Source organism: Dromaius novaehollandiae, chromosome 2 (assembly GCF_036370855.1).
Source record: "Dromaius novaehollandiae isolate bDroNov1 chromosome 2, bDroNov1.hap1, whole genome shotgun sequence".
Classification (NCBI taxonomy): Eukaryota; Metazoa; Chordata; class Aves; order Casuariiformes; family Dromaiidae; genus Dromaius; species Dromaius novaehollandiae.
In genome coordinates this window covers 37,604,803-37,627,830 of record NC_088099.1, presented here as the reverse complement: position 1 = coordinate 37,627,830, position 23,028 = coordinate 37,604,803, and the positions used below count along the sequence as shown (strand labels likewise).

At 36.8% G+C, this 23,028-nt stretch overlaps 1 protein-coding gene across 3 annotated transcripts in view; it reads left to right on the top strand.

Annotated features, from left to right (window-relative positions):
• The first annotated feature begins 250 nt into the window (after positions 1-250).
• TAX1BP1 (Tax1 binding protein 1) overlaps positions 251-23,028 on the top strand; it is a 68,214-nt gene continuing 45,436 nt past the window's right edge. For all 3 annotated transcript variants that reach the window (XM_026103751.2, XM_026103752.2, XM_026103749.2), the window contains exons 1-3: positions 251-381; positions 3,264-3,447; positions 19,920-20,022. In XM_026103751.2, coding sequence (XP_025959536.1) covers positions 3,271-3,447; positions 19,920-20,022 — 280 coding nt within the window. In that variant the 5' untranslated portion in view covers positions 251-381; positions 3,264-3,270. The remainder of the gene's footprint in view (positions 382-3,263; positions 3,448-19,919; positions 20,023-23,028) is intronic.

Below are 23,028 nucleotides of genomic sequence, written 5' to 3'. Positions count from 1 at the left end.
AAGCAGGTATGTAGTGGGGGTGCCGCAAGGTGAGCTCCCCTATGGGAACTCTTGTGGCCTGCGTCCCCATAACGGGGCTACGACGGCAAAGGGAATCTGTTGGGCAACAGGCCTGGGCGCTGCGGTCCCGGGCCGACGCGCGAACAGCCTCGTGACGAAGCCGCCGCCGCCGCCGCCGCCGCCGCCGCCGCCGCCGCTTGCCCCAGTCGGCCTCGGACGCGCCCTGTGCCGGCCGCCCCGCGCCGGCTCCAGCCGGTTCCCGCTAACGGCCCGCCCCCCGGGGGCGGGGCTGGAAGTGACGTGAGCGGGAGGGCGGGGCCGCGAGGCGTCGATGGCGAAGGTCCCATGTTGATGTCCCTGGCGTCCTCCGCGGCTGCCTAGGTAAGCGGCGCTCTGGAGCCGGGCGGAGGGGAGCGGGCGGGTCCGGCGCCTTTTTTCTCCCCCGCTTTCCTCCTCTCCCTCCTGCCGCGGGGACGGGCGGGCCGCTAAGCCCGGGACCGGCGTTCTGCGCCACCTGGGTGCCCCCCTCCCCCCTCCAACCGCCAGGGGCTGCTGGTAGTGGGGGGAGGGAGAGGCGCCGCCGCCGCTGGGGAGGGCGGCGCGAGGGGCGGCCGTTGGGGCAGAAGCGGCCGTTGGCCCCCGCCGCGGTGGCCGCGCGTGCGGTGCCAGCGGCGTTGCGGAGGCCGGGTCGAAGGCAAAGGCGATCCGCGCCGGCAAGTGAGGCCGCGCGGGCGGCTGGCGGGGCAGGCAGGCCTCGGGAGCGGCAGGGAGGGCCCGGCAGGTAGGGGCCGGCGGTGTCAGGTGGGCCGCCGCCTGCCGCTGGCTTGCCGCCGGGAGGAGCTGGCCGGGCCGTGCGGCTCGTCTTGTTTTTGTATTTCCTGCCTGACGAGCTTGTCCTCCTGCGGTGCTTTTCGGCGTGTTGAAAGCGAACGCCTCTTTCTGCCTCCCCGTGAGAATCGCTTGTCACGTCAGAAATAAAGCCTAAACATAGTTCTTCGTCCTCTTCCTCCTCCTCCTTTTCTCAAACCGGTAGCTATGAGCCAAGTAAGCAAGCACCCAACATCCCCTAAACTATACTTGAACTGTAAGTAGGTCTCGGCTTCACCTAAGCTCCGGGGATTTTGCCGCTGGTGAACAGTAATCCCACATGATTCTGCTGGTCTGCACAAGTTCAAATGTGTAGTTCTGCTTTGGACTTGAAAACCAGATTCCCTTTATTAACGGTTTTGGTAAAGCTGATACTCAGCTGTGGTAGCTGACTGACCACAATGCAAAAATGAATGCTTTGGGATTTTTTGTAATATGTCCTTATAAGAAACTTTCCAGTATTTGAAATAGATCTATTTCAAAAACTGTTAAATTCCGTTTTTTTGTTATTAATGCTTTACTCTTTTTTTCCTTGTCCTGGGTAACAAAAACCGATATAGTCTGTTTCATGTCAATATTATTTAGCTTCAGATACTACTAAATTATTAAAATGAGTGAATTTGTTACACTTGGAAGAAAATTGTGACTATTCTGTTTGGGGGGGGGATTGTAAAAAAAAAAAACAAGCAGATTTTTTAATAAACTTTATGGTTCAGAATGCCTTTGAGAGGTGTCGTGAATATAACTTTCTGTTTTGAGGGGAGTGGGAATTTTCAGAGTTGTGCTAGGCTGTAAAACTTGCTACACTTCTCTATACCCTGAAGTTCTATAACAGATGGTATTTATTTGTTTTCCCAAATGATATACTCCTTTCTTGTCTCTAAAAAAGTTTTGTCTTTTCATATTTATTCAGTTTCTTGTTTGTGTAAATTCTTGTCTTTATCTAGTCTTTATGTCTGTTAATTTTCAGTAGTAGGGCATTTTGCGTTTTTTACTTCTGTTGTTCAGGGTACAAAACTGCTTTTTATCTAACATCCAGTATACCAAAATAGTGCTATGGCTGTTCATATGTGCTTAACGTGTTACACTAAATCGGATGGTAATAGGCTTAAAACATTGAGGGCTTAAACTAAAGCATCTCTGTTTACCTCTTGCTTGTGCAGATAGATGAATACCTGTTTATTCCATTTTATTTCAGAAAATAGGAGCTCTTCTTATATCATAACTGTTGCAAAGAAATTTTAAAAGGTTGTAGGAAATACACAGACAGTTCTTAATCCCTGTTTGGGATTGATTTCCTCATATATCTTTGAAAAAATAAATACTATCTCACACACTTAGCAGTAATCTTGTTCAAGGTATGTATTTGCTTGATCAGCATGAAATTATTTTTAATAGCAATTACAAGAATAAAGCAGCTCTTCTTGCCAGAAATAAGGCCCCAATCCTGCTAATACCAAATGTTCTGACAGACTTGTGATAGTAGACTAAAATCGGACAGTTGGAACTTATTGGTTGTCCACCTTACCTTTTTGACAGAGGTTGCTGAATCTAAGGAAGGGACATTCTTGGTCTGTTTATGAAGCATCTCTTGCATTGCTGTAGTTTTATGTGCAATGTAACCTGAATCAGGTGGTGAATGGAAAGTGTGATTAAATGCTTCTATGATCTAGTTGAATTCACTGTTAGTCCATCAAGCTGCATGTGCACCTAAATGTTCCAACTATCAATGAAGTCCACTGTTTATGGTAGTAAAACTAAACATGCAGGACTGGGGGCATATGTGCTAAAGAACAGTACAAGATGCCCACAGACTTCTGTTTTCCTGAGGAGAGTAAACTCTTTTTTTTTTTTTTTTAAAAAAAAAGCTGTTTAGACAAACTTTCTTGCATTGTTAAAATGTCTTAAAATGAAATGTTGTTACTTTTGCTGAGAGAAAAAATATACATAAAAATGGTGTCAAAAGCATTAAGTAGTACAAATTCTGGGAAGAGTTTAAAGTAAGGAAAACTATGGAGCTTTGTTTCTCCTCTCCTGCAGCATTCAGGAACATTATTTCAAGTCAGAACCCTTCTTGGTTTTTCCCGTCACCACTTTTGCTTCCCACTTTCTGCTCCCATTTCTGAGGTGTAATGTTGGGGGCATTCAGCCCAGTGATGCCTTCTCTTCATATTCTTGTCATTACTGAAATGGCTGCTCCTTCATTATAAGAAGTGATTGTTCTGGAGTGATGCTGAGGCAGTGTGCTTGGGAGAACTTGGCCTATCTCCTTGCTATCTGGTTTTGGAACACTGGAATTAATTCTTAGATTTCTGTTTTGTATGTTTTGGATAGATTAATTTTTAACCAAATTCTTCCGTAGTATTTTAGTAGTAACTTCTAAAATTTTGTTACAGATCAGTCATGTCATCCATTCAAGAAGTTCCATCTTCAGCTAGTGCTTTGCAGACTTCCAATTTTGCACATGTGATTTTTCAAAATGTGGCAAAAAGTTATCTTCCAAACACGCACCTTGAATGTCACTATACTCTGACCCAATTTATCCATCCTCATCAGAAAGACTGGGTTGGTATTTTCAAGGTAAGTAAAGCTTGTTCTATATCCATTTGTCAGATATTCACTGTCTTCTCTCTTCCTAATTTAAAAAAAATCCAACAACCATAAAATCTCTCTCATAAACTGGAGGTGGAATAAATCATCTTACCCTGTCAGAACTAAAAGCTTGTAAGCAACAAAGTGATTGTTGTTTTCTAACATTCTGAATGAAAGAAAACAAATGTATTAGTTCCTGCTATATGAGTCTTTGAGTTTTGTAATAGAGAGTTGGAACTGGAGTTCAAAGCTGGAGAACTGAGTAAACTGTAAGTCTGCTGGAGTAGAGGGAAGCTGTGATGAGGTAATGTGGTGCAGAATGGAGATGATTTGGGAAGAGGAGCATAGGCAAAGAGTTCAGCTGGAATAGGACTGAAGCTATGAAAAGTATGAGCCAAAGTAAATGTGAAATATGTGTGGAATGAAAAAAAGCCAAGCTGGAGACATTCTGACCCATGTTCCTGACTCATTTTTATTGCTACAACAGGCAGAACAGTATAGATTACTGAAATTCATTGTTGGTTTGAAACAAACTCTTGAAAAAAGGGAGGGGTGGGGCCCAGTTTAAACTGCTTTATATCAGTGATCTGGTGTACTTGGAGCTGCACAGAACATTTTGTGAGTGTGACTGAGTGGGTGGGGCTGGAGGGAGAAACAGGAGAGAGATACAGTCTTAAACTGGCTCTGCTGCTGTAAAAACAAAACCTTTCACCCTCTGTGGAGGATGATAGTTATCCTCTCATTTATTGATTTCATAATCTCTTCCAGCTTGATCCAAGGGACTCTTGTCTGTGTGATGTGATTAAGAATTTAAGTTACATTGTCTTGTTTTGAACAGAAACACTTTGAGACCGCTTCAGGTTTAAAGAATGTGTAGTTTCAGACAAAGAATTTAATCACAAAATTCCCATCCAGTTTTTGCAAGATTTAAAAAAGAGCTGTAACGTTTTTTGTAAATTTAGAGGTTTGCTGAATACACTCACCTTGCTGTTTTTTAGAGGTTAATAAGTCTCTTTCATGGGATTAGAAATTAATTCTTTTATCTGTTCCTATTTAAGACTTTTTGTATGTTTCATTGTCAATATAGCTCTTAATAGACCATAGTTAAGTAAGGTATTTAAGCATTTAAAAGAAGTTTTGATAAGGGCTTCAAAGAAGTGATACTTTGGCAGTGGGGAAGAGTAACAAACTGTCTGTTACTGAAGGGCCTTTCCCTTAGAAACTGTCCACTGTTAGCTTAAGAATATAAACACTTGACTTCACTGTCATATGCAAATCACCAGTGGATTGTTAGTCTCTATTCAAGCCAAATGACTTCTGCCAAAGTAGAAGTACTGTGCTCATTTCAGTGCTATATGCAATGACTGTACAGTTGCTAAATTGTGCAAGGGAGGCGTTAACTACAAGCAGGCAGATGTTATTAATGTGAAGTTTTCAAAATATGTCTGTGAATTTTGATTATCTGCAAAGGTCAGACAAATAGCGTGACTGAGCAGCTTGAAAGTATAGTTAATCGTGTTAATGAAACTCAAAAATCTTTATCAAAGCATTAAGGAGGTAGTGTTGTTCCTATTACACATAAATATTTTGAAATTATTTAAATGTAACTTGAGAAATGAATGTTGTAGCTTTGTGCATGTTGATCTAAGAGAGGGAGGCAATTAGGGGCAGCCCAAAATTGCTAATTAGGAATTTTTCAGTAATTATATGAAATGCTGTGTACATAATACAGATATCTTTTCCTTTGATCTCATTTTGACTGTGATGATAGATGTAGTAAATTATTGATGTATGAGGTTTTTGTTCTACATTGATGATGGCAGGTAATGTGGATTTGGCAGTTGGTTGAGGAACACTTTAAGCTGGCATAAGGTAGTACTGCTGCTGAAAGAAACACCTTCTTTTACTCCCGGTGGCTTATTTCTTCTGCTTCCTCTCCTTTATGTGAAACATGCTGTTGTGTGACGAACCAAATCAGGGAACTAATTGAGGTTATAGACCAACTTTTTAGGGACTGGATTATTTTAAATTAAATTCCTCAGCTGAGTTCAAGGGAAAGAAGCACTGGGAGATGGGGCAAAGGATGGAAATTGCTTTCTCTGATGGCTGTGTCAGTTTATACTAACTAAAGTGTCTGTTAGCATCCAGTTTTAGTATGGTTCTAGTACAGTGAGTTGAATGAAGCTAGTTGTCCAACCATATCTATCCATATGAATATTAATGTATATGCTTAATGTTTACAATAAAATTAATTGCAAAAATTTAGTTTTCTTGGGATAGATATTACAGACAAAAGTTGTACTATACTGTGATCTGCGTGCAAAAATGAATGACTCCTAGAAAACTGATTGTACCTAGATAATCAACCAGCCACCTCAAGGTGCTTTGTAAACCGATGAAACATGTTGGGGTGGTATCATTTACCTTTCTAAAACATGTAATAAGAATGTGAAGTATATGATGTATGCATAGAAAAGTGATTTTCAGTGTTAAGTAAAAAGGAATTCTTGACTAATTAGGTTGGAACAATGATTAATAGCCTTCTGTATTGGCCTAGTGTGTGGGGAAAACTGGGCTTCTGTAAGTGAACTCAAAGCATCAATTCACTGACTGTATAGAAGGAATAGAAGTTCACCTTGTCTTAACTGAGGTGAATAAACTGCTTTGAAAACAAACATATTTAAAATGGCATTCATTTAACCTTTGCCTGGAGTTCCACAGAAAGTTACTAGTGTTGTAATAGTCCATACTGGGAACAGAGGAAAAGCATCTATCTGGGGAAAAAAAAATCTAGTGGTAATTTCAGGTTAGTGTAGACAATTAAAAGTATGGGCTAAGATTTTTTTTCCTGTGAACATTGTTGTTAGTGGTTCTAACATTGACTTTTGTTCTATTTTAGATGGCGGCAGCTTCAGCTATATTGTTGTGCATATGCTCAGCTGGTTAACTAAGAACTTTTTTTTTATTGTACAGAACAAATTTTTTAAGGACCTTTTTTAAGTGAATGGTGTTCATTTAGGTTGCAAGTCCAAGTGCATTTCTTCAGCAGCAATGAAGTCTTAGGTAGATATTGGTTATTTGTGTGTGTATGTGTGTGTACATGCATACATATACATATATCCATACACAGACATATCCTCGTATATATGTGGATATATATATACACACCCCCTCTCATTTATGTATATGTATAACCTATATACACACACATTCTCATAAATGTGTGTGTGTGTATATATGTATGCATACATCCTCATATAAAGGTGTGTGTGCGCGAGTGTGTGTATATATATATGCGTGCACACACGTATGCGCACAGCCTTGTACCATCCTGTTTGTTTTGCCAGTGCAGCTGTTTGTGCAGCTGCACAGTGAACTGGAGCAGGGAAGTGATCTGCCTGAGAAACACCTGCCCCCCTCAGTTCCCGCTTTCCCTGCTTTGTTTTCCAGCTGGTTTAGTTCCCTAGTTTGATCACTTCATGGTGTTACAGGCAAATGTGCTGGTATCACTGTGATGGAAAAAAGTGGTCTAGCAAGGTGTGAGGGGAAGGGCCAGGCCTGCTTGAGTGGCATGGCTGCTTAATGTGAAACCATGATATAAGTTTCTCTTTTAAGTCTTTTTAGAGCTCTATTCTGAAGAGCAGCTTTTAGGGGTTTGGTTCATTTGCCTTACAAATAGAAAAGGAGTTAATAGTTCCAGAAGGAAAAACTGATTTCATTTATTGATTCTAATTTCTGCCTTGTGGATTTTTAAACATTTTTCATAGTATGGCCCATGTGTCTAAGAGACTGTTTTTATTCCATGTATATTTGCATTTGTAATTAACTGCCACAATGTTGTGCAGTTTATGTGAAAAAGCGATGTTAGTAATGGAATCCATGTTAAGGGCCATAAATCACTTGTAAGGATTTATTTCTGTATGTTTTATTGTGATTATTATTATACAAAATTTCTTTTTCCTCTGCATTTTATTTTATTTTACCCCCCCGCCCTGTAGTGTTTCCTGTTTTCTATATCTGAGTATTCAGTTTTCATCAGTCATTGTTAGCTTCTGTTTTATACTATGATGTAGTAATGGTTTCAGTGAAAGGTGCTGCAGCTGAACGTTTGCCACTGTTTTTTGAAATATCCTTATAAGGAAGATAGCTATAAAAAGTAGCTTAAAATGAGGAGCCAAAGCAAGATAATCTTCTGGTTCACTGTTCTCTATCAGAGGCATCAAAAAGTGCCCTTTAGGCCTCATGTCTTATTTGGGAGTTGAGCTGCGATACTACATAGAAGATAACTCCTAAACTATGATGTACTCATTACCAGAAAGATGTGTTTATTGCTCTAGCTAATTAACGCAGTGGCCGCTCTGGTGTAGTTAAGGTTGAGAGGATGGTTCTTCTAAACATTTTAAAATTGGCCTAGGGCCTAATATGTCTTGTTGGGAGGTAGAATAAGTCTAGAACTTCAGGCCTGAGCTAGGAATTTGTGGCATACAGCATTATTACAAAGAACCAAATAAGCCTCCCAGCAATAGTTCTTCTGAAGCTTAACAGCTTAATATTCTACCAACACATCTCTGCATATACTGTAGATTAAACTCTTTTTTTTTCCCCACTGTGATTTAAGTTGCTAAATGTTGATCTTTCGTAATGCTGAGCAAACAGTGCTTCTTCTGGGGGCAAAGTCAAAATTTAAAACTTTCCAAGAAAGTGTTTTTTTATTGTTTAGATAAATACAAGCACACTGGCCACAACCATAGGGATAGTGTCGCATATGCACTGATTATATGGCATAGGAGAATATTTCAATCATACTGTTTTCGTCCAAGCTCGTTTTATCTAAAGGATGTGCACTACTTACTAGACTGTAGATTTGTGGAAAAAATGTGGGGAAAGTGCAATAATGAAGATGACATGTTACTGTTACTTTTTTCATCTGAGCAGAAATTCTGAATATATGGTGATTTCTTTTCTATATGTCCTCCTTTTTCTTCCCTACGGAAAGCTTAGAAAACATTTTTTGACTGACTCTCCAAATCTGTTATCTTTCATTGCTGGTTTTTTTTTTTTTTTTTTTTTTTTTTTTTTTAAAGCTCTGGAGAGTCAAAGTGTATCTGTAATCAAGCTCCAAAAGGTCTTGACTGTTCACATCTGTCCTTGCTTGCACTACTGTGTTGGGAAGTAAACTGGAATGTGGATTTCTATTTAAAAAGAAACAAAAAAGGCAGTTTTACAAAAAAGTACTGTTCTAGTGCTTGGCATATACTTCCTGAGCCTGAATCCATTCTGCTCTTTTATGGGAGCTAGAATTGAGTTCTTCTTTCTCTCTAGTGAGGGCTTCTGTGTAGAAGATGGGACGTGATGTTTGTAATGTGGAGTCAGAGGGGAAGAAGGCTTATCATTTGTGACAGATTTCATAGGAGAGCTTGTCTCAGTATGATCTGAGCCAAGTGTTCCCTTGTTTTTCCCCTCCCCTTCTCTCTGATTAATCTAAATCGGAGAGGCCCTTTGAGTAATCCAAATCTAAACCTTTGAAACCAGGAACAACAATTGATGTGTGCTACATCTGGTTGCAAAAATTGCCTGGCTGGTAGGTGTTCCTAAGCTCCAGATGGGGAAGTCTGCAGCTTGTGACTTTATTTCTCAATAAAGTGGAATAATCTTATGGCCACATGAATTTTTTTTTCCCGCATTATTAATGCATAATGGCCAGATTTGCAGGAGTGTTTGAAAAAACGTATTTGGCTTATAGGAAGAAGTGCTTACTCCTCTGTCTAGGGCATATGTGCGCAAGTAGGATTGACAGATGTTCAGTATACAATGGAGTCTGGCTTAGTATACATCTCAAAAGCACAATGAAACACTGCTTCAAGAGAGTAGAGTTAAAGGTGTGACTGGTTTGTGCATTATAATATATTTTCTGGGTTTCCAAAGCTTTAATTTTGCTGAGGCCAACATGCTGGAAAGACATGTTATCGGCAGGTAATCTTGCATATATTAAAATAGTGGTTTTGGTTTTGCTTTGCCATTATTAGTCCATCAACATTTTTATGTTCTCTAGTTCTAACTGGCGTATTTTTCTATGTACACTACATTAACATTCTTCTAAGATGTTGACTTTAATTGTAGACGTACTCTGGTATTGACTACCTCAATGTGCCCCTAGAGAAGAAAAGGAAATTCATTTTTAACGTCTGCATTTTTAGTATCCACAACTTAAAAATGGTGATCTGACTTTCTGCTAACTTAACATTGGGAAAAACTGAATAACCAGTATTGTGAAGATTTTAGTAGATTATTTGAATTTGAGAATTTCAGGCTTGCTCTGTAAGGGTGATCAGTGTTTAGGAGCTCAAAACTCAGCTGCTCTTTTTGCATCAGTTCAGTGCATGTAAATACATGTACAACTTAATGCATTGAAGAGACAGAAATTGTGATTTACAGTGAACCTCAGAATTAGCTTGTCTATGCTCAAAAGTCTGACAGAATTTAATAGTGGATTTAATTGATAGCTAGCAAATAGCTTAGTTGCTGTGTTGTATCAAGACAAGAATCTAGATGTGTTTTTTGTATAGTGCTCTGGGCTGTTTAGCCTTTGAATCACAAATAAGCATATATGTTGTGTGAGCAGTTTCAGTGTCCTACTTTTGTTGTAGACAGATGTTTTAGATATCAATTACTTCTGTATCTACAGATCACTGTATGAAGTATAGGGCAACAACTAGATGTTTTATCAACCAGATGCATACTGAAATACGATTTTTCAGGTGCAAGACTGTTGCTGCACAGCAGGACATGATGGGGACAGGAATGTAGTGGACACTATATCCTGTTTTAAAACAGTAGGAAATAGAATTTTTTGAGAATTACTGTGCCCACAAATTAGTCTGAGTCTGTCTTTTTCTGATTTGCCTTCCTAGGAAAGGCATGTCTAAAATAACTGCGATATTTTTTGTTTTGTTTTTAAGTCGTCATCATTTTCATGCAGAAAATGAGCAATGTCCTTCACTGTTTCTACACTGCATGAAGATAATCTGGTCTTACCTGATGTTAACTTTGAATTAAACATCATACTGTTTCTTGTCAAAGTGTCACTAATTTTCTGAAAATATTTGCTGTAGTAGGTTTGTGTGATGAGAGAAAGGAATGGCATAACAGAAAGGTCAGTAGCAGGTAACAATTTTGAAAGAAAAAGTTTGTGCTAACTTATAGTTTCATGAAATGTGATAGTAAATTAATCTTTCACTCAACCCACTATTTTTGCTACGTTTTCATGCTTATCTCTTAAAGTAAACAGTTACTTTGTTACTCTTTGATCTGTCATAACACTTCTTTGGACAGTCCTTTACATATGTACCAGGTTGTCTTTTAAAGAGTTCATATTGTTTCCATACTTATTTTGATTTATGCTTAATAAGGGAGAAAGTCTATCGTGTGGTCTAGGCACCCTATGTCAATGTCATTTTGACATATTCCTCTGAACTAGGAGATGGAAATACAACCAAGAAGAGATGATAATAGGTTAGGATCCTGATAGTACCTTGATACAGCAACAAATACCATATGTTTCTCAATAGCCTGGGTTAAAAGATTGGTTGTACGTGTTTATAACATTCAACAGAGATGGGCTTCTTTGGGTATGAGCATGAGAAGATGACCCAAATCGAGTACCTCGCAGCCATCTTCTGCCTCCAAATGTTTAACCTTTAGGCTCCTGCTATATAAAAACATTTGTCTCAGTCTGAACGGTGACATCATCTCTGAAATAAAGTCTTTAATGACTTGGACTGATGTAAGTCAAAATTGCATATAATATAAATGATTTTAGAAATATTAATAAAAATAAGAATGTCTTTGACTTCAATATTCACTTATTTTGAAATATCTATACCTTAATGTAACTAAAGTGTAATCCCTTTGAAAGTATTTTTCCTCAAGTCCATCTAGTTATATATTTTGAGGGTGTTCTTTTTGCGTAGTTTGATTCTTCCAGAATTGGCATCTAGGTATCATTATTTGATGATAATGCATATGTTCAAAAGTGTGTTACATCAAGGGCATGTCAGTACTAACAGTCAAACTCCAATCAGTAATTTTGCCCGGTAAGGGCGTCACTGCCCCCAGATATTTCTGTTTTTTCTAGCTGTTAATAAGCTCATAAAAAGCTGTTACCTCTCCCATACAAATCTTGCCTTTAGTAGTCTGCTATAGGCACAGTGGCACTACTGTGACTGTTGAGTAATGTTAGTTCAACTCAGAGTTATGGCGCAAACAAGGACTGCCCTATCATGGTGAAGAAATCACTTCCTAGGATACTTGGCTCAATTGCATTTTGCTTAAATGTTTGTATTCTCCATGCTTTGGATCGAAATAACTACTTATTTCTTATCACATAAATATGTAAAGGCTGCTGACTCTAGTTTTTGTCACATTAATACGCTATAATTATTACTATGTCCAAAGGCTTTTCTATTGTCTGTAACTTTGCTTCTTTCAGAGATATTTTACTGTACTCTTACAGTACTTAGAGTACTTTGCAGAATTACATTCTAAACTGCATAATTTTCCTTTTGAATTACTAAAAAAGGCAAGACTTTTGCTCTGAAGAGTGTGGGGTTTTTTTTGTTTGTTTGTTTTAGAATTGGATAGTAATGTTAGGTATTTACAAGAGAGGCCCATGAATTAAGTTAATGTTGCCTCAACTAAAGCGTTTCCTGGGTTTGCCTTTTCGGTCAGTTGTTAGTACATGTTTTGTACAGATAAGATGTTCTTTAATGCAGTGTGATGAAAACTGCAGTCCTTCCTGTTGCATAAAAACTTTCTGAAGCCAGGGAAGAAAGTGCCAACTGAGCTTCCCTTGCTTAAACCTAAAATGTTTAAGGCAGTCACACTCAAGATTGTCAGCTGACTTTGCCAAGACGTTATAAAAGAAAGAAAAGGAACAAAGTAGGAAAGAAGTGACAAAAGGTTATTTATTTATTTTTTTCCCCAGTTTGTAAATATTAAGAATGATGGATCAGATGAGGGGGATGGAAGTAGATTGGATAAGTAATTCACAAAGTGTCACCAAACTCTAGATGTTTCTTTACCAAGAAAAAAAAAAAAAAAAGCTCCACATTCATCTGAAGTTCAAAAAATCAAAAATGAAAGTTGAACTTGTACATTGTAAGCACTGTACAGTTATGAGGGAGAGCTTACATCCTGGAAAACTTGCATTCTGCGTAAGATTAAATCAAATGGATGTTAAAGGAGATGCAGCAAAATAAAACATCTTTGCATTCTTTTTCCTCAATAACATATTGTTTGATAACTCATTGACCTGCAGTCTACTCCCAGTTGTTTTTTTTTCCTTTGCATCATTTAGTTTACTAATCAGCTATTTTTTCTGTAGCTTTTTTTTTTTTTTTTTTTTTTTTGTGGAAATGTACTATCAGTGAAATGTAAATATGGGAAAGGTAATTGCACTGTGGGCCATTTCAGTGAGAAAAGGGCCTGGGACATCACTGAGAAAGAAACAACTTTCATGATGACTGCATACCTATTAGTAAAAGGAAATGCTGTGTGCTGTGAGTATTGCAGACAGTTGAGTTGTCCTCAGTTCCCAGCCCCACTGAAGAACTGCTCAGTGTTGGACATCTTAAACTTTACCAGTCTTCTACATTTCCACTGTGACTACAGAGACTTTTCACATCCAAATTGCTGTATATATAACAAAACAAATAGTTCAAGGTATCTTAAGCTGGAATAAGTCTGTTTACTCTGAAGTGTAGAAAGCTCACAGGATGATAAAATTGTAGTAAAAAGTTGAAATATAGTAAATGGATTACTCCATAATGTCTTAGTAAAGTTTCCTATTTTATGAAAAGAGAATGAGTTAAATAGTGAGGATTGTTTGAGTAACATGTTGTTTGTACATGGTAGCATAATCTGGATAGGATATGTTTGTAGTAAACGTGTTGTATAGTCATATACTTTATGTTTTTGGTTAAAAGGATGGGTTGAGAAAATGAAAACAGGGTTTAGTCTTGCATTCTGGACTGTAAATCTTGGGAAAGCAAGAGTGTTGCAATGCATATTCAGATTTCTATTTTAGAATGTTTTTCTGAGCATGGTTTTTGAGAATTAAATGTAGAGAAATGGAGAGGCTTGCAGGCTGGGTTGCAGACCAAGTTCATACTAGAGACTATTTCTGATTCTGGTTATAACACCTCCCCCCCACCCTGTTGATTGGGGAAACTGATGAAAATCAGTTCAGTATCAATTCAATCAAAAAAACAATCGTATCAATTAAAACTTTTTTTTTTTGTCTAAGTAGTAGGGATTTTGGGGGGGGGGTTAAGTCTGTGAACAAAATTTTCAGAGTTTTTGATGAATTCCTTACAGAGTAATGGTATCAGCAAGGCCACGTGATGAACTAGTTAAGAGTTTGCTGCAAGTCCTGTACTTTGTTTGAAAGATCATCCTCTTTTCCCCTCTTCTTAACTTCAGAAGGTTTTGCTCTAGAATTCTTGAGTATTTTATGATGTTTGTGTGCTAGGATATGGGTATTGTAATGTCTGCTGTGACCCCTGCCAGGTTCTTTAATTTAGACTAAGGGACTGTGGCTTTTTGACTTGTCCATGCTGAAAGTTTCACTGTATGTGCCATGGAAATTTCTCATGCGTTTGGGACTTCCGATGGTAAATTTGGACCCACAAAAGTGTCTTTGCTGACCTGATTGCATTGGCTAGGGATTTTCATGATTGTAGTGGGTGTATCTATTTTAAAAAAAAAAAGTTGAGCGGTAGACTTGAGCATAGTGTCAGTGATGTTCCTGGGAGAAGTAAACCTACAGTATCAATGGAATAATCCTGAAATAGGTGCTGCATTTCCCATTCAAATGGATATTGAGCATTTGATTGTGAGGAAGTACTAGTGTTGTTCACTTCACATTTAATACTTTAATTGGACCTTGATTTTATGTTAGCGATTGATGATATGTTTACTTTTTTTGACTGATATGAGAACTGTGCATTTATGAAAGGCGAACCAATTGAGTTTTTGTACAGGAAAAAAGTCTGTAGCTGTTTTGATCCAGATAGTGTTTCATTTGTTGGTATTTTGAAAATGAACATTCAAAAGTCCTATCCTGGTTTTAATAGTAATCCTTTTTCTTTCTTTCTTTATTTTTTCTGAGTGAAATTCTCCTTTAGTAAACAGTATCAATTAAAAATGAAATAGGGTGTTACAGAAGTATTTGTGTCATGCTTCTTCATATGTTGCTTTAATCAGTGTTCTAATGAAAGTTGTTTCATCTTCTGCCTTGGTTTCACATCTGAGTACATCAGAATATATTCTTCATTTTGAAATAGGACTGTGACTTTGTGAGGCCTAAATGTGAATTAAGTGTGGATTTTTCATCTCTCTTCTTTCATTTCCAATTTTTTAACAGCTTTTAAGTTTAAATTATTAACTATTACTCTGAATAAATATACATTTGCAGTTTGAATAGTTAGACCATAAATGTTTAGCACTTGGTCAGTAACTGAAGGAAATACAAGGAAATATGATATAATCGATGCCTTGTTTCTCAATATATCTTTATAATGGATATAATGAAAACATCATTTGAGAAAACTAGTTGTTGAATTTCAAATATGGAAACAAAATATTTGGATCTTTCACTTTCTTAAAGCATTTGTGTTTTCAGTAGTGTTTTGTATGAATAAACATGCTCGCTTATGTCAGGTATTGGTCAGTTGAAATGATCAAACTCCTATTCTTACAAGCTTAAAGATTTTTTTTCTGGTAACAGTAAGACTTTGTGGAGACTTTGCATTTATTTTGTGATGTATTGTGCCAGTGCTATTATATTTCTATTCAAAAAATAGGAAAATAGAATACAGCAAGATGCTAGCAAATTAAATACTTAACCACATATTTCCACTTTCTACTTTGGTGTGAAGTTATTGTCAGTTTTCTTAACTCTTGGGCATCTAGAATTTGAATTATGTGAAACAGGACAGAATAACAACCATGAATTTCTGTGGTAAAAGTTCAATTGAGTATCTAAACAGAATTTAAATAGCACTTGAATTTACTTTTAACATGCATTGCATTTTGCTGCTTCAGAAGGATACTAGAGAGAATTTGGGTAGGAACTGAAGAGCAAGTTCTGTTTCCGTTTATTTTTGTGCTGCAGGTTCCTCGAATATCATAGGATTTCTGTGCTTCTGCTTGTTAGAGTAATTTCCAAGTCTGTGTTTGAGATTTGTGTTAATACTCTTTTACCTTTAGGGGATTTTCCTGGGTTCTCCTGCATAGATAAGGTTGAAGATTTGAAGAGTCAAAATAGATTTGGAATAGGATTTTCTTTTTTCTTTTTTCTTTTTTTATTGCAACTCTGCTCTTGCTGTTTCAGTACAAATGCAGCAGGATCAAAGGAGCTGTGTCACCCCAAGAACTGGAGCATCAGCTGCCAAAGGTTTTTCAGGCTGGTGGGATAATCTTTACCAGTCTCTTGAACATTTTTCTATGGAAAAAACATTTCTGAAAATGAAACATTAGGGCTGATTTCTTTGTTTTTAATTTAATAAAACTTATCTTTTGAGTCTTTAAACTTCAAAATAAAGAATGTTTTGGCTAGGAAGCTCCTTGTGATTTCTGAGCACAGACCAGAACTACCTTCAAATCCTATAGCTTTCACAGAACATGACCATTTAAATAACTCTAGGCATGCAGTAAGTAAATATACTTACTTCAAAAATTTCCTCAGGCTTTCTTCAGTATGCACTGTGGATTGATACTAATCGCTCCTATGCTACTTAACAGCAGCTGCCTGTTGAATCATCTAACTTCTTGGATCTGATATTATTCCCAGGAAGATGCACAAAGTACAAATTGTGTTTACAGGGAGACCTTCAACTTGCGCTCCAAACAGAATTGTGTAGACCAGTGGCTGTAATGGTGTCTCTCTTTTTTGTTTTTACTATTTTTTTGTTTAAAAAAGGATGACTTGGATACACATTTGCCTCAAATATAGATTTCTTTCCTCTCAGTGTACTGCAGAAAAGATCTTCACAACAAATGGATATTCATGGGGTGTTTGGACTCCTCCCTCCCACTGCACCCCCCCGCCCCCCCCCCCCCTTCGGGAGACTGACCTAGAAGTTAGGCTATATTCATAGTGTTTGGAATAAGTTCTGTTGCATTGATCAGCAGTCAGAGAAAGAGACTTGCAGAAAACATTTTCCTTTTAATGAAGGCCAGTATGTTTGATGAGGAGAAGGATACTATAAATCATTTTGCTTCCAGAGCTACAGTTTTGCTTTTGTTGAAATAAATATACTGTGGACTTGTTGACTGGCATCCCCACCTTTCTCTTCATCACTTTTTCCTCTTTGTTGTTTTCCTCTTTAGCCTGTGCCACTGGCTTTAGTTTACACTTTATCTCAGTTTTTAATTTTGTTTCTCTTAAGCAATCATAATTTTTTTCTTAGTTTTAACCCTATTTTTATATAACTATTTGCTTTTCTTTTGAGATGAAAGAAGTATCTTTGTCAAAAATCACATCTAGATCACTGCTGAGCCATCCAGCATGGTTTTATAATCTTCATATCTGTGACAGTATAGCATATTGCCATAGAGGAAGTTATGATCATGTAAGAGTATTTCGTATTTGTAAAATCCAGTGTTATAGTTCAAATTTAGTTTAGAAAGAAAATATTGTCAGAAAAGATTTAATGTACTGAAAGCTTTAATTAAAACCTGTTAGAAAAAAGTATATATATTAAAGATCTAGATCTTAATCTAGAACATCCACTACTTAATTCTGTCTTTGTTTTCTCCTCAGCGTATTATCATTTTCATTCTTCTTTCTGTCATCTAAGATATAATCCTATGGAAGTTGATTGTAGTCATTGACCAGCAAAGACATTGTGTATTCTACAGCAAAATGAGTTGCATTAGCAAAAAGAGCTACGGGGTAATTCACATGCTCAGATAACTTGCACGTTGTGCATTAAGAAATAATGGCATTCTAGGGGTCAGAACAGTAAAAGATGGGGAGATATGGTAGGGGAAGCAGATGATGGGTGGCAGGAAGTCGAGGGGATTGCTGGAGAAAATACGTGCCACGTAAAACTACTCAGGATATTGCCCATAAGCTGTTGATGCATCATAACTCTGTATTTGCCAATAACCCACAGATTATACTGATATTTGAAAATGTTACCTGCTCAGAAACAGGCCTGAAGAGTTAGTTAACTTGCTCTTTACGCAACTAGATTTTTTTTGTTTATTATGACTAAAATTCTACATTTTATTGAATACTTAAAAAAGAAATCTGATGTACATTATTATTACAGATAAAATATTCAAAAAATTTTTTGGTTTCAGAATAATTACATTTACAGCTCAACATATGATATTTGAATTAAAAAAAAGATTTCAGTCACAGAGAATAATTGAATCAAAAGCTGAGTTGATTTCCTAGATGAAAACACTAGGGACCATTTTTCTTTTATATTCCCTTGATTTTGTTCTTTGTCAAAGTTACACTGCACATTAGCTTTTCCTACATTACCGTAAGTGTTAATTAACACTTCCCTTCTGAAATTCAAAAGAACAAGACAGGCTTTTCGCTCATTGAAAACCCAGTTTCTACATTTAAAAAGCTTGGTGCTGTCTGTATTTTAGGGCACCTAGCAGTGGTATGTGCTTCCTTTTTCTGAGGTAAAAGCATCTTCAACAAAAAAAGGGTGTTAACGTATGAGTTGAATTTGAAAATGCGACTAATGTGAAAATTTGCAAAATGTATTTCTTTGCTGTGACTTCTTATTAAGTAAAAATTGCTGGTTTTCATTCAGAGTTACTGGAGATGCTTTCCTTGTAACTTCTGAACTATCTTACAGTGTGGGAGAAATAACCTTGAGAGATCATGTTTCATTCACATCTTTAAAAGCTTCTGGATAGGAGATATCATAGAACCCTTCATAGCTTTGGCTAAGAATAAGCTCAAGATTCAGTAGTTGGCTCTAATTTGGAGCTAGGAATTCTTCCACTTTCCTATGTCAAGAGTCAGTAGTGTTTCTCTCTAACAAATGTTGCCTCAAAGAAGTGACTGTAGTTAGCAAAAGGAATATTAGATCTGTTTTTCCTAATGTTCTTCCTTCTTGGTTTATAATGGATGTAAGAAGAGCCTTGTCATGTCAGATCAGTTCAACATTTTCTCCAAACATTAGCTACTACCACACTTTTTAATAGAAATTAAAGAAGTGATTTTGTAACGGGCAGCTGTGGAATAATTCGGGATTAATTCCATTCAGTTCTGCTGCTGTTCTCTATTTCTATAAAAATGTCTCTTAAAAGCTGTCAAATCCTTAAAACACAGTTCTTAATTCCTTTCAAAATAAATTGTTGTTATTATATTTAATATTATTGTTTTTATATGCTTATATTAATATATGTATCTATCTATTTATTATTTTGTATCCTTTATAAAGGAGAATGTGTCATGATGTTAAAATTTAGAAGTCTTGTGTTCTGAGGTAATAGAAATCTTGATTGGTAACTTTTTTCTTCCTGTTAAAATGCCTCTTGAAAGAAGACATTCTCCGAGAAAGTTGGGCAGTTTGTCCCCTTTCCTTCTTGTAACACTTCCAAGACAGCATACCCAGTTACTGATAAATCATATTGCACTGACCTTTTGACAAGGCTTTTGGGGTGTGTGTATATGTAATATACAGACTTAGCATATGTTAAGTCAGTATATTAAATATCTATTTTTATTTTATATATATATTAAAAAAATATATAAAAATATATAAATATTTATATAAAAATAAAAATATTCCTGCAGGCTTAACATGTATGTAAGGAGGAGTTAGCATTCCAGTGAATGCTGGTTTTTAGTACTGCATTTCAGAAGTTGTCAAAATAGTGTTAGTCTTATAGGCCTGTCAAATTTGGCCTTTTAAGTTCAAAAATGTAGCTGTCTTCTCCATCCTTTTCATTAAAAGCTTTTTGTTTTCTGGTCTGCCTATTGGCTTATGGTCACAAAACAGTCAACATTGGCTGAACTTGCATGAGGTGTTTAAGAACATCTTAGTATAAACTTCTGAATTAATCTTTCTAGTTTTTCAATATACTAATGTGTCTTTATAGAAAAATTTAAATGTACTCCACCAAATAGTAGTTTAATGTACAGTGAAAACTGTCTGGTGTTTTAATTTATATAGACCCTTTTATTGCCTTAGACCCATTTATTGCCTTAGGTAACAAGCTTAATAAAATTCATGCTAAATCTTTGACAGGCTTGTTAAAATATTCTTGATTTGTAAACATTGTTAAATATCTTTTTATTGCATGCTGAAGCTGATATATACATATTACAGTATGTTGTAAAGGTCAGATCATGCTATCTTAACTGGGTATAACAAATTCTTCTCCTTAATGTTTTCTTTTTTTTGTTGTGGCTTATTTTATTGTAGGTTGGCTGGAGTACTGCAAGAGATTATTACACGTTTCTTTGGTCGCCTATGCCAGAAAATTACATGGAAGGATCAACTGTTAATTGTGTGCTGACATTTCAGGGTAGGTATATGTTAAATAATGCAACATTTACCTGTATTTGCTAGCTTTCACAGTTTTAAAAACTATAGGTTAAAATGATGTATAACAGCTTTAGATTTTTAAAAACAAATTGGGAGAGATTTTTGCATGTATGTCTTCAGTATACTTTTGGGTTTTTTGTTGTTGTTGTCACCTGTGGCAAGTTTGTTCTGATTTTTGATGTGAAAAAAATTGCAAGATAAGCGTGTGATGATATGTTTTTGCATAGCAGCAGGCGATATTCAGGACTGATGGAAAGAGAAATTCTGCAGCGTGGAACTATTCAAACACAGAAAGTGACTTTGTTTAATCATTGTTAGGGGTTTTTAAATCTTGGAATGTCTTAGAAAATTGTGTCTTTACATTGTCTGTCTTTACACTGAGAATGGTGTTTAAAATTTAGAGACTAGAGTGAGTTGTGTCAAGGAACAAAGGGGTAAATGTATATGATGAGAATTGTGGAGAACCTTTTGTTAGTGAGGAACTGATAGACTGACTGGTGAAATTTGGTATAGGTAAATGTAAAATAATCCACTATGAGGGACTTTGAATTAAAATTACTATTCAGGAATGAGATCTCAGTTTTACAGTAGTTGTAGGAAAATATCTGCTCAGTGATCAATAGCAAATCTTCTTTCCCTTCTCCCTCCCTTGCGCTCCCTTTAAAAAAATAGATTTTTTTAAAAAAGAAAACAAACAAAATGGTACAGATCTGTAGTACAGCTGCATTTTCAACACTATTGTGAAGATCAGATTCTCTCCCTCCCTCTCCTAGTCGCAAAAAAGAGATCTAATAGAACTGGAAAATGGACAAAGAGCAACAAGAAGATCAAAATTAAGAAATAGCTTCTGCTTAAAGAAGTGGAGGTTTGGGAGGATGGGATTCCACAGACTTTGGCTAGGCACAGCCACAGCGGACCAGTCTGGTGCTGACAGCAGTGTCATTTTGAGTGGGAAGCTGGACTAGATGACTTGCCGAACTTCCTTCTGCTAGGCTTTTCAGCCTGGGAAAGGGAAATAATGAGTTACGACAGATGTCTGTAAAATCCGGAAGAGCTTCCCATGGCACAAGTAGACACTTTGATTATTATTAATACTTAAAGAAGTAGTAAGAGCTTTCAACATAAGCTACCATGTGACAGGTTCAAAACGGAGATAAAGAGATGGTACTTTTATAAAGCCAATGTGTAGAACTTTCTGGATATTATGGATCTACACGTGCATGTAGATCTACAAACCTGCATGTGAAAAGGCACATGCATTAAATTTGCCTAATGCTTATTTTATGTACTACCAGAGTTTTGTGCATTTAAATATTTAGCATCATATATTCTTTTTTGTTTTTCTGCAGTTGGCTTTACTCTTTATATATGTATGTGTCTGTGTGTATATTGCTTCTAATGTAGTATTGAAGTCCAGAATGGCTACTGGATTGGTTAGTTGACTTGTTAAAAATGATGGATTCACCTGCAGCTGCAAATAGTAATAGCTTGAATGATTTACTGTTCTTTTTCTTACCCTCAAGTCAATTTTTCTGTTAGCTTTGATGATCATATAAAATGGTCAGGAAATAGATCACATGAATAACTTTGAATTCTGTGAAATGTGTACGTCTCCTTTAGAAACTGAGAAAGTCACCCATTTCTTGTACGGTTATCAAAAATCCTGTGGCTAAGAATGGATGACGCTGGGTTGGACTTAGAGTACAAGTGATGTAGAAACAAAGGGCTCTGCATCCCGTTATCGGTCTTTTGAGTTGTCCGGTGTTTTCTTGTGTGGTGTAACTTAAGTACGGTGTCATCTGTTACATTCCTTGCTCAGAGTTCATCATTTTTATAGAGCTACTAGATCTCTATTCAGACAATCTTCCTGTTGTATTTGGGATACTTCAGTATTACTGAGATGAGATCATTGAAGCTTATAGGACGTTAATCATCTGAGATAAATGGTACTCTTGTGCAGCATGCTCTAAGTATTTTTGTATGACCAAATAGATGTGCAGAGGGAAAAAAAATTAACAGGAGTTTGTTCTCTCTAGTGCATGTTTGATACCAGAAAAAAGATTTTAAGTCATTTTAAAATCAACTTGAACCAATTTAAAAACTTTCTGGAGCTGCAGGATAGATTGTTCTGAATCAATCTCTATGTAGCTCCACCTTATTTAAACATTGAATCAGGTAAAAGGGACTTAAAACTGTGGTGATATGTAGGAAAAGGTAGTTAGGTCCAAAAGTACAGAATCCTGAGTTTTTGTCACTAACGTATTCTTCCCTGAGCTACATTTAATAAAGTAGAAGAGCCAATGAAAATGTGAAGTGTTGTGTAATATCAGTGCTGTCCATGTAATTAGTTTTTCCATTTTTTTGGAGAAGTAGGTAAGAGTACTGTGAAAAATCTTCTAGGATTCTGGAGTAAAAGCTAAATATTATTTAAAATAGGGATTCTGATGTTATGCTAGACTTGGAACTGAATGAACATCGTGGAAGGACATGAAAGGAATTCCTGGATTTCTTCATTTGCTTATCTTAACTGCCACTAGAATTTTATCAGACCTTTTTTGTGGCCTAGAGAAGATTTTAGTTATATTTAGTTATATTTAGATTTCATTATTTTGGGTGGCGCTTAAAAGTGACTTCAGAAATGCAGATTATGCTTTCTTCTCATGCATTTTTGGCATCTTTCTCATCCCTGATAATAGGCAAAATAAAAAGGATTTTACGTAAGCTGATAGAAAGGAAAGAGTGTTTACGTGTGTGTGTGTGTGTGTGTGTGTGTGTGTGTTTGCGTGTGTGTGTCTGTAAATACAGCCTCTCAAAATCTACTCATGACAAAACACTTAAATTTTTGTGGCATTCAACATCTGTTTCTAGAAGTACTGGACATGTAGTTGGTGAATGGAATTTAATGGTAAGAAAGGTAATAAAAGGGTAAATAAATGGATTAAATCATGGTGAAATAAGAACAGAAATGGATGACAATGCCTTCCAC